The sequence below is a fragment of the Sciurus vulgaris genome (genome assembly GCF_902686455.1).
Source record: "Sciurus vulgaris genome assembly, chromosome: 5".
In the NCBI taxonomy this organism is placed as follows: Eukaryota; Metazoa; Chordata; class Mammalia; order Rodentia; family Sciuridae; genus Sciurus; species Sciurus vulgaris.
Window position 1 is genome coordinate 70,682,943 of NC_136465.1, and position 12,549 is coordinate 70,695,491.

Consider the following 12,549-nt stretch of genomic DNA (forward strand, 5'->3'; position numbering starts at 1 on the left):
CCCTGCTTGTTCCCTGTTGTAAGAAAGTCTTCTGCCTGTTCCTTCTGGGCTCCAATGCCCATCTGTGCCCTCTCTGCCCTTCCCAGCCAGCTCATCTCGGGAGCTAGCAACTGTGGGTACAAATTTGTGTGCACACAGAACCTGGACCCAAGGGAAGCCTCCAGTTTTGACTGAGCTTTTGCTCTTGCTGTCCCCACTGCCTGGAATCCCCTACCTGGACTCTGTTCTCTTCATTGGCAGTTCAGCCTCCAACGCTCAGCTCTGGCCCCACCTCCACCAAGTCATCCCTGAGCCAGAAGTCTCTGACCTGTGAGTTCCTTATTGGTGTCCTGTTTCTGAACCTCCCTCTGAGTCTGGGATCTCATGGCTTGTTTAGCTCCTTGGGACTCTGTGAACTTGAGCCCTGCTTGCTTTTCCTGGCTCTGTCCTGTATCTTGTTCTGCCCTCCCAGTCCCTGTGAACCCAGGGGCCACCTGAACCTGTGCCTTCAACCTTCAGCTGATGTCCAACTCTATTGGGATTTGGGTGACTGGTCTGCTCCTACCAACTCAGGGTAGACCTGAACTTCCCAGAAGTGATCACCTATGTCTAGATCTGAGGGAAACTGGTAAGGAGGATTTCAAAGAGAGCTCATGTAGTTTCTGACCCCATGGACCCCTTAAGAAACATCCCATTTTTCAAAATATGCCACACTGGTCCCAAAGCAAAAAGGAACCAGTGTACTAAGCCAGAATGAGCCCCCACATTAATCCCCCACCTCCCACATCATGTATCAAAGTGTTTTTTTTTTTTCTCATTAATTCTTTAATAGAACAGTTCAAACTAGAAACAAAGTTGAATACTTTCTAAAATTATAGGTCCAAAAGGAAACGGGACAGTATAGCATTCTCTGGACCAAACCAGTACATTCTGTGAGACGCTCTGCAGGAAATATGCAGAAATATTTCTTCTTGTGGCATTAAGGCGATTAATTAGAAATCCAGTCTTTGGATGGACTTTCGCCACATGGGGGCAAGCCGAGCCCCAGTTAATTTCTGGGACAGATTTGCTGTGCGTTAGACATAGAGCAGCTCAGCCTCAGCTGGTGCCATTTTTGTGGTTAAGTTTTAAGTGCTTTATAAAATTGGAATTTCAGACTTTCTCCACTGGACAGATTCTGCCAGAAAGAGGGAATTTGGTGGAAGCATTCCTCTGCTGTCTCTCCCATCCTTCTGAATGGTCAGACAAAGAAACAGTTTGCAAAGTTTCCTGCCAAACCTCAATCTGACAACTGAGGCTTGGTGTCCAGGCAGACTGGGGTGGTGTAGAGATACCAGCCTATTCTCAGAACAGTGCAGGACCAAATAGAAGAATCCAGATAGACCAAGGTTAAGTTGCAGGGAAAAGGGTTCATGAGGCTTCCAGCCGGCTGTGAGAGGATTACAGAGCAGGCAGAGCGAGAGTCAGAGAGCTCAGAGCCGCCAAACAGGAAAAGATGGGGCCAGCTGTTTAAGTGGCAGTGACCTCGGGGCAAATTATTTTCTGGCAATTAACCACCAGCTGGAGGCAGTCAGCTGTTTGTGCAGAAAACAGAGGATGTGGACTGGGGAGCCTCAAGCCATTCTTGGAACAAGATGTCACTGTTGGAAGAATGAAGGTGACCTCTTCCCCTCCTCACACCAGCCCAGGACTCACAGGCCAGGCTGCAGGGCCATGGCCACACCTGATGTTGGGCCTCGGCTATTCCCTGGGACCTACTCTACATTGAGGAAGTGAGGTGTGCCCTGGCTGATCCTGACACCATTTCTGGTGAGGTACTGGAAGCAGAGTTGAGAACCAGGGCTGGGCCAAGGACAGCTGATCAACCGAGTGAGGGGAAGCTGGGAGAGGGCAGGGCAGGGACTAACTGGACCTTGGGGAAGGAGGAGGCATTCCAGAGGCACATGAAGATGTGGCAGTGGCCATTCAAGTCCAAGCCAAAATGTTAGGGGTTCATGGGCACGCATGTGTTGGGGATGGGGGATATGGAAGGAGAATATAGTTCTAGAAATACAAACCAAAGATAGGTATCCACTAAGTTTCAAGTGGGGGCTACCAGAGTTCATCTGAATGGGCTGAGCTGGGTCCAGAGTGGGTGACAGGGCCTGGCCAGCTGGCTGCCCAGGCTCTGTGTGGGGGCACATGACCCAGGGAATGCAGAGGCTGCTGTTGCCCAGTGGATTCAGGTATGGGGAGGTGACTGATCCCTGCCCCCAACCAGCTCCTGGGAAAGGCCTAGATTTCCCACTGGCTGTCTTCTCACAGGCTGGTGGGCAGAAGGTGTGTCTTATGGAACAGAAGGGACTGCACAGAGGGCAAGGGTAGGGCAAGGGATAGTGGCAGGGACCCCCGGAGAGGGTTCATAGCACTGATATTTCTAAGACGAGACTAATGATAGGAGGAAAGGAAGGGCTGAGGAGGAGAGATTCCAAACAAAACCAAGAGGCAGGAAACACCAAGGTCCAGGGAACAGGCAGCCTGGAGGTTAGGAAACGTCCTGGGCTTACATTGGTCAGAGCCTCTGAGCAAATCCAAAGGTGAGTTTAGACCACCTGTAGGCCGTTTACCTTTCAGTACAGGCATTTGTATTCCTCACTAGACTCCAGATGAGGACAGAGTCACTGTCCCCTTTTTCCCCTCCCCTTCTCACCCTGCCTGTGCCCAGCTGAGTAGGGAAGGTTGGGAATGTGCTGGAAAGCTTGTTGAGGTCAATGGATTAGGCAGCCCCATCCATGTAATATGGAACATTAGACTGGAGGGGAGGTGATGGAGGAAGTTAATTGACTGTAAAAACTGCCCACAGAGAAAATGCTGCTGCAGGTGGCAGTGATCAGGTATATCCACTGCAGCCTGAGGACACAGAATGGTGCTGGTCAGGGAGAAGAGATGACACAGAAGGTACCCTGGTCTGGGAATCCTCAATCAGTTGGCTTCTGTGACAAGATGCTGTGCGACCAGGGCGAATCATTCACGCTCTCTGGGTCTTCCTTGTAAAATGCAAGCTCAAATGGGGAGGATGTCGGGTGCAGTATCTCCATCAGCCCTGAAGAGTCAGGACCAAGCCTCCTCTCTCCTGCTTCCTGTCTGCTGGGTGGGGATGTCTGTGGAAACACCTAGGCTTCTTCCTACTTCTTTTCTCACTGCTGATCCTTTCTGTTGGTGAGCAGGCTTTCTGTTCGTACTTTGGAGTCAGCCTGTTCTGGGGTTGCCACATGCCCTGCTCTCTGCCCTGCAGTGGGCTTACTGGGGTACACAAGCTTGTCTCAACCAGAGGTGAGGAGGTGCTAAAGTTTTTGACCTCAGAAGGAAGGGCACACCCTCCAATCAGTTCATTAGTAGTAATAGTGATCCTTTGACCCCCATCTCTCTGACTCCTGGACCTTACATTTTAGACTATTCTAAGTGCCTCTAAAACTTAAGCATGAAGTAGGGCACTGAGTGTTAATTTGGGGCACGATTCCCCAAAGCTAAGGCCAGGACCTGGCTTACAAGGGGCATATCCAACATTGTCACCACCACTCTGCTCCCTGTCCCGGGCTGGAGGGGTGGGTGGCCCCAGATTCTGCCATTGTCGCACAGCAGACACGGGCAGAAGGAGTGGATCAGACACTCAGGGGGAAGGTGGTCCTTCCCTCTCTCTAGTGTCCCTGGCACATAACAGGGATGCAGCCATCTCATATTCCCAGGTGAGGTGCAGTGGGGTGGGGAAATGCAGTTCTTTAAATGACCCCAGTGACCACTTCCTCTGTCAGCCCCAGGACAGTGGAAGAGTCATGAGGCTCCAGACCCTCTCAACAGAAGCCCTGATGGGGCTGTGTGATAAGATTTCTCACCCCAGATGGACAGTCCTGACCGCAGCACACCTCCAGGCCCTCCTTTGCAGGTAGGTGCCTGTGGTGTACGATTGGTTCCAACATCAGCAGATGAAATGCCACTGGGAAGAAGGGAGAATCCGCATGTGCACATGGGCTGTCAGTCATCTGCTGAAGGATGGCTGCCATTCAGTTCATCCTTCTTGGAGCTTCCCCTACACCCCGGCTGACTTACCAGTACTCAGGGCCTGAATGTGCCTACGTAGGGGAGAGGTTCTGTTTTATGTCACTTTCCAGTTATACAGTCAGAACAGGAATCTTTCCTGGAAAGGAAACAGGATAGCAAAAGGCCAGTATAGAATCCCCCAACGCACACTTGGATTTGGGATGCAAACAGAGGCTGTTCATCAACCCCCTCCTGACACACACGCAGTTTTTCTCTTTTTGACCTTCTTTTTTTAGCCTTGTTCTGAGATTTGCTTAAGGCCCTGCTGGGCTGGGGTGACAAGGAGCCCCACTAGAGGGATTTTCCACCCACACATAACCGAGTTGACCTTTTCTATCTAGGCCAAACATCTTCTATGGCACTCTATCAGGAATGATTTCTGCCACACCTCCGGCATCCCAAAGCTTTGCAGTGGATCGGGGTACAGGAAGCCAGGAAACGGACCCTCTGGCAATCACCTCCATGCTTTATGTTTCATTTGGATAGAAACTGGGGTCCTAAGTGATGTAATAGGCCTGTTCCTTGGGTGGGAGGCATGTAGGCAGAGGAGGTAGAGCCCACATGGCACATGGAGGGGGTGGAGAGTCATCTCAAAGCTTCCTGGCATGCTTTGGCATGGCGCTCAAACTAAGCAAGGCTAATGCAAAGGAGCAGGTGGGAAAATCTTCCAGGGTCTCACAGAGAGGAGGGGCCACGTTCCTCAGGGAGCTGGGTGGATGTTCTGTCTCACAATGGAGCCAATTTCAGCTCCAGACCTTCCCTGATGACCTTGACAGGCTGACTCTCTGGGTCTCTCTGTAGACATCTCAAGATGAGCACTTGGGACATTTGTATCCTGCCTCCCAAGAACCTGAAGAGAGATCATCTTATCTATTTCCTTTCTTCCACTCAAGATAACTTGCTGAATGACTACCATTCTGTTGGAAAAGAACTGTAGACTCCCAAATCCATGGTTGTAGGATCTATCCCTTTGGGAGCAGCTGATTCAATGATCAAAGTGCCACCAAACAGAGTAGGCGATGACCACCCTGTGGCCAGATGGTGAGGGAACAAGACAACCTAATGAGCTTTGGGGTGAATGAGAACTCCCAGGGTACGGGGACCTGGCTCCCTCCAAACTTCATCTCATCACCGACTTCTTTGGGGAATGTGGTCTTGCCCAGGATGTGAGTATCCTGGGAGAAATGACCCTAAGAATAACTCTGCTTATTTAGGTTTCTTCGCAAAGGAGGTTCATGGTGATGGTGATGTAAATGTTAATTAGAGCTACCCTTTTATGATCTTTATATAATGTGGTGACTCGTTTCCTGAGACCTTAAAATGTTTCTTCATTATCCTCACACTTCATTCCATATAAAGATGGAAATTCCAAGGTGGCAAGGACAGGCTGCGAGGCTTACCCAAGGTCCCAAAGGAAGTTGGGTAAGTTATATAAAATCTGCTTTTGAGTCCCAGCCTAGATATGGTTGCCCTGGATTTGAGGCCTGACTCCCTGGCTAACCAAATCTTGGCATCCTGGATGGAAGCTTTGCCATTCTGGGTTCCTCGTTTTCAGAAATTGGTTTCTAGAACTTTGTACTTTTTCCTTCATCCCCTAAAAATATAAAAGCTCCTGATGAAGACCCAGTTTAGTCTGGGCCATCCATCTTGATCTTCATTTGGCTGAAGATATAAAAGTTTGCAGAACCCATATTCAAAACTATAAAAATAGACTTCTCTTTTGATCTGGGTGGCATTGGTTCTGGTCATCGGCCTTAGGCTCAGATGGCCTGAATTATCTGTCCCTCCCATGTGGTCTTAGCTAAAAGAGAAGATCTGGTGTGAATAATTTAAAGCCCATTCCTTTTCCTCCTCTGCAGATTTCCAATGCCAAGCTGATCATCACTTCAGCACTCTCAAAGATGTGCCAGTCACCAGACAACCCTGGTCAAGTATCTCCTTAGAAACTGACTTTGATGGGTTGCAGATGTCCTAGGATGAAGGGCTCAGCCTGGAACAGTGTGTCTGCGTGTTGGCTGGACAGTCCCTCTCTGGGTAGGTCCCTTGTGAACTTGTGATACCAGTCCTTCCCCTCCTCCCCATCTAAGTTGGATGCACATCATTCAGACACCCCGTCTTTTCATCTTTCCCTTTTCTCTTTGGGGACCACTTTGAATAGAGCTAAATTTGCTGCTTCTCCTTTGCAGTTTCCCTCAGCCTTCAACAGATTAAAGATTTCAAAAGGAAGTTAGACATGGGAGAGGGGAATGACTGAAACCAAGAGGGAACCTCCAGGAACCACATTGCTTGACTCTAAACAGGAGCCTGAGTTTTAAAAACTTCTATTTTGTGATAGCCCACAAATGGCCCGACAGGGACTTTCTTGGTTTAAACAACTCAGAGTTCAATAATTCAGGGCTGGGGGTGGGGACAGGATGTAGATTACTCAGGATCCTCAGCTTGCCCCTCTGTCTGTCCTTGGACCATTGCTTCTTTTGGGGTGTGAGGGAAGGCAAAGCAGAGAAAGAAGGTTCTAGGCTGTGGGGTGAGCTGTTTGTTAGCCTATTGCCAGAGATGCCTGACCCCACTGTCCGGTACAGGTGCCTCTGTGTGGTGCGCGTGCACATGCTTTCTTATTCCTGGAGATCCCAGAGATTAATGCCCTATCCGAGATGCAGGTGGCAAAGAGTTTCTCTCATTCTGTAAGCTCTGTCTTCATGTTCTTGAATGTTCTTTTTGCTGTGAAGAAGCTTTTTAGTTTGATACCATCCCATTTAATGATTCTTGATTTTACTTCTTTAGCTTTTGGAGTCTTATTGAGGAAGCCATTTCCTAAGCCTACATGATGGAGATTTGGGCCTACTTTTTCTTCTAGTATGTGCAGGGCCTCTGGTCTAATGCCTAGGTCCTTGATTCACTTTGAGGTGAGTTTTGTGCAGGTGAGATAGCACCATTTGTTGGAGAGGTTATCTTTTCTCCAATGTATGTTTATGGCACCTTTGTCTAGTATGAGATAACTGTATTTTTGTAGGTTTGTCTCTGTGCTTTCTAGCTTGTTCCTGATCTCAGTTTCAAGCTGTTGACCCCTGATATGTATGTTTAGTGACACTGAGCCAGAGAGCTCATCTGTGCTGGGTGGGTTATGCATGGATACAGTTGTGTTTCTCCAGAGGGAGAAAGAAGCTTCTCAATTCAGCCTGTCCAACAGCCATTGTGCCCCAGCCCTGCCTTGAGCTCCAGAGGGATGGCAAAACTGTCTCCATTTGTTGACCCTTGTGTTCAGAAGTGGGCCAAGAGGCACCCACCCAGTCTTAGGCAAGCATAGGACCTGAGCTTCCTCTAAGTCTTATCTTTCCTTCACTGCCCTGGGCACAGAGTGTGGTGCTGTCTGTGCAGGCCATGCAGACCAAGTGACAGGCTGTGCCCAGGGAGGTTGTAGACATCATTCTTCATGAACCAGCCAGGATAGCTGGACAGATTGTGGATTGTGTAAGAACAGAAGGAGGAGGGAGCGCCATATAGGTGTGGACAGCAGGGCCAGGGCGGGTTCTCCTGACCTTTGAGACTGCCCAGGGGAAGAACTCTTATGATGGGCCTTCTCACAAAGTCAATACCTTGGAGTATGCCCCAGTAGTGCCTGGGTGACCCACACGCTCGTCCATGTGGGGTCCCACAGCCTGGAATCTCTGGATGGGTGTCGGACTCCATGGGCCTCAAGTTCCCTTCCAAACTGAGCGTGCTGTTATGTCCTCACTGTAAGGGAGCAAGGAAGCCTGTGGATGCTCCAGGTATCCAGGTCCTACTGCCAGGCCCCTGGTCTCTACCCTAGGCCTGGGGCTGGGCCCTGACACAAGTTCTCTTCTATATCCAACCAGATCTCTTTGTGCCCCAGATGTGCACTGCCTTCTGAAGGATGGGGAGCACTGTATGCCCCCCACATCCTCCCCACTCAGCTCCCTGTGCCTCCATCTTCCACCAGCTTGGTATCCCCAGGGCAAGAGGACTCTTGGAGGGGATTCGGAAGACTGGATTTTTAGTCCAACTCCAACCCTCACTTGCTCTGCATCTCTGAGACTCACCTCCTCATGTGTAAAGTGGGGTGAAAATGCCTCTCTGGAGGCCAGGAGGTATGGTAGGTGATGGTCCTAGGAGACAGACCACACGCCCCTCACTAGCAGCGTGTATTGTCAATTTAAATACTTCATATTTTCTCCCACTGCCTGTACCATTTTATGTTTATATGGGTTTTGAGCATCTATGGATTCCATGGGGGTCCTAGAATCAATGCCCCATTGATATAAGGGATGTCCTTACTAACTTCAGATCATGTGATGGAGATTCAGGCTGCCTCAAAGCGCCCATCTCCACTGCTGGAAAGGAGCTCAAAACCCTATCCTGTGGGGTTTTACCCCCTAGAGCAGATCACTGTGGACCTGCCAGCACCCTGGTGCTGGGTTATTCTTCAGAACAAAATGAAGGAATTCTTCAAAACAGGGCGAGCCATCCAGCTGGGTCTGCATGCAGCAGCCTTTATATCCAGGGCAAAAAACTAGGTCGCTGCTGGTGAGAGGCCCTTGGGCTCCCTGGCAGCACCCCTGCTCTGCATGCTCCCTGGGACAGTGTGCAAGACAGATGCAAAGTCTACAGTGGGACTCTGGGAAGCAGGTGTGGGGACCACAAGGGCCCTCCAGGCCTCTTCCTGCTGCCTGATTTCTCTTTGAGACCTGGACCAGTTCCTTGCTCGTTCTGGCTGTTTTTCAGCCTCCTGTCCTTTTCTCCTCTGCACACTGACCTTGGCCCTCAGGAGGAGCTGTAGAGTGAGAAGGATGCCCCACCCAAGGTCCTCCCAGGCCACATGAGCCAGCCACTGCTAAGGAGTTCATGGCAACTAAGGAACTGGGTCTGCCTGATGAGCTAGACACCAGGCCTCCGGCCTCTGCAAGTTCTGCACGCCCCCGCCCCCAACTACCTGCCCTAATCAGAAGCAGGTGTGCATATCCTTCCCAGCTTCTCAGGAAGAAGTCTGTGAAGGAACCCATGGTGCCTACAAACACCAGCCATGAAACTAATTAGACCTGATTGAGCTTATGGATGAAACTATCCGGAGAACACATAAAACAACATCACAGGGATGTAACCAGAAAACCCAGAAACTTCACAGGACAAATGACCTTGTTCCTTCAACAGATAGATTGAGAGAGAGAGAGAGATGGATACTGAAATTGATGGTGGAGCCCAGAGACTGAAAGAGACTTAGGAAACAAATCTACCAGTTTTTAACACATGGACCTGGTTTAGATGTAACTCAAAAAGAAAGAAAAGTTTTCAGGTCAATTGGGTTAATCTGAAACTGCCGAGTAATTTCACGATATTGAAGAATAAATTAATTGTTTTAAGATATGGTAATCGTAATATTATTATACTTCCTAAAAAAAGGATCCTTAAGTTTAAGAGACACATGCTGAAGTATATGCAGATGACATGATGGGATGCCTTCAAAATACCACAGGGGGAGGGGAGAGGGGGAGGGTACGGATGTGACTAGGTCAGCTAGGAGCGAGGGGATAGCTGTTGAACCGGGTGGAGGGATCACGGAGCTTTATTAGCACACTCCTTATCTTCCCAAAGAAGAAGGAAAAAGAGGGAAGAGGGAAGAGAAGAGATAGAGAAGGGGAAGGAGGAGGACAACGAGGAGGAGAGGGGAGGGAGGAGGGGAAATAGGAGAAGGAGGAGAAAAAGGAAAAGAAGGAGAAGGAGAAGAGGAAGGGGAAGAGGAAAAGGAGGAGACAGAGAAGGCAGCAGGACAGGCTGTCACGGCAGGTCCTAAGACCCAGGTGACACGGCCGACGCAGACCCTGGAGCAGCTTCCCGGTCTCTGGTTCTCCCAGCCTCAGATGAGGTCACTCTCACTAGAAGGGAGACCTGACAGGGGGTGGTGGCAGTGCAGGGCCCTGCCCTGAGCTCAGGTGGGTACTCACTGTAGACAGGCAACTCTTCTGCTCCCGTATGATGGCGCCGAAGCCCAGGAAGCCAGTCACCACGACCAGGGCGCCTGCGAAGATGAGGATGTACGCGGAGGCGGCGAAGGTGCTGGAGGCCAGGACGCTGAGGTAGCCACTTTTCTCCACCAGGGTCCAGACACCCACGGCCATGACCGCTGCTCCGCCCACCTGTGGAGACCTCAGTTGAGAGCAGGCGGTGGCAGGGCTCCCGGTGGCAGGGGGCCATTTATCCAGTGCCCACTGCATACCAGGTGCTTTAAACGCATCATCTTACTTAGCCTAACAAAGAGCCCGCGAGAATAGTTTGAGTGCTGGATTTTATAGATAGGGAGTGGAAGTGTAGAGAGTTTAGGAGACCTAGGAGGTGTGGAGACAGATTCTGAATCCCAGTGTGACCCCCCAATTCCATGCTTCTTAGTAGGATGCCTACTGTGCTCTCATCATGAGACAGGGAGAATTGTGAGAAGGAATGAAATGTACCCAACCCTTCTCCCCATTACTTCACTCTGGGCTCTTCCTTCCCTCAGGGTGCGCCTCTGCTTTTGTCCACATTTCCCCTTGGGGCACTTGCAAACACTGCCCTTCATTCAGTTCCTACAGCTGGGTCACCTGTCCCTGAAGAAACAGGACCACAGAGGAAAGGCAAATGGCCTGAGGTCACCTTTAGGTAGGGGCAGAGCCAGGATGAGAACACAGCCAGGGCCTGCCTACTCAGTCACACCGCCTCCGCTCAGGGAAGGCCACTGTGCTCCACGCACTCCTCACAGGAGGACGGAGGAGGAGAAATTTCTTTGCAACTGTCTCTTTCCCTTTTGGTCTCAAGAAGTGGGTAGGGATAGGACACTGCTGATGTGCATGTATGGGAGTTGCCTCTTCAGAAAGAACACTTGGGAATACCACTGGGGTGGCTGGGCTTGCCTAAAACTGAGTAACCTGTTCTGTGTCATACCCAGCAGAGTAAATGGGTGTGCGTTTGCACATGTGTGCACAGGCATGAGTGTTCTCAGGTACCAGATGTGGGATTTTAGGGTGCTGGTCTAGAATTTGGGAATAGGACCCCTGAGATTTCTGGCTATTTCTACCATCTGCTTCTGGGAAGGTGGACTTTTTCTTAGTCTCCTTGTCCCCTATTTAAGGATGAGTCACTTTCCTCTGATGAGTGGTGGAGGCTTCCTCAAGAGGTCCTGGGTGTGGACAAAACTAGAAATGGCTTTCTCCCCTCCATCCACTCCTTCATTACCTATCCCTGCGAAGGGTTCCCATGAGCCCAGAGTGACTCTCTGCAGAACACACCCTATCATTACCCCACTCTCTGTTCTGAGGGTAGTCACAGACCTCAGCTGTGTACGTGCAGGGATTCTCAGCAATTAACACATGTAGGCACCTACCCCCCTTAATTTACAAGTGCTCTGCCATTTCCTTTTCTGAGCATCACAGTTGTTCTGTGAGGATGGGCACATTATCTCTTTTGCAGATGGAATCAAATAAGAATATGCCCAGGATACCACCATTAGGGATCATTTCAGAAATGCAGTTCAAAGTCAGGTCTTCTGAGGGCAAATCCAGGACTTTGTCCTCTGATCCTGTGGAGTAGGTGGCCCTGCTTCTATACTTCTGCTTCTTAAATAGGTGAGACGTCTTTCAAGTGCCATTTACTCTCCTTGGCACCTTCACCAGGTAAGAGAACTTGGTGGAAGGATATCCTACAAGGGCTGCATTATACAAGGAGTTTATTTCTTCCATTCCATGATGCACATTTTTCCTCTCTAAAATTGGGGTGCATCTTATGATTAATGGTATCTTACAATTAAATTTGGCAGCACTTTTTCTTAGTGGCCCAAGAACAATGGTGCTACTTAAAATTGTTGATATCTTAGATTCAATGAAATCCTGGGATATGATAGGATTTTTAAATTTGTCGTGGGTGTAGGTTATCCTGGCCCACACACCTCCATGACAATGAAGGATATCCTGAGTCTGGGTCAATGGAATTGAACAATGGATGAAACTGACCAATGGAAACTCCCATTGGTTAGACTCCATGACCAAAATATCCCACACATAATGACTTTTGTCCCCTAGAGGCTTGGGTGAGGCTCTTAACTTTGTACAACTTGTTATGTGACCTTAAGAGAGTTCCTTAACCTCTCTGGTCCTCAGTTTTTTTACTTCTCTTTAAGGGAGTAATATTAGATCAGTGATTCCCAATCTATAACCACTATGGACCCCTTTGATTACTTTTTCCCAAGGACATTATATTTTGAGAATTTTTGCCTACCAAACATCGTGCATTAATTAAGTAATAATTCATTTCTCATTTTTTATTAATCAAAGGCATATAATAGTGCCAAGAAGAGATTCTGAACAGCATGAGATAGTCAACATGACCATGCTGAGTTGATCTAACTCCAGCAAAAAAGATGAGAAACTTGGCTTTTAATGGGTACAGTCCCTTTATAGAAATATGCACTTTATCCATTTTCCATTAATCTAGTTAACCTTATCTCTTCCA

The 12,549-nt window shown here is 49.2% G+C and overlaps 1 protein-coding gene across 3 annotated transcripts in view; it reads right to left on the bottom strand.

The window, feature by feature from the left end:
* TSPAN11 (tetraspanin 11) overlaps positions 1–12,549 on the bottom strand; it is an 83,555-nt gene that overhangs the window by 26,629 nt on the left and 44,377 nt on the right. For all 3 annotated transcript variants that reach the window (XM_079142021.1, XM_079142019.1, XM_079142020.1), the window contains exon 3: positions 10,014–10,205. In XM_079142021.1, coding sequence (XP_078998147.1) covers positions 10,014–10,205 — 192 coding nt within the window. The remainder of the gene's footprint in view (positions 1–10,013; positions 10,206–12,549) is intronic.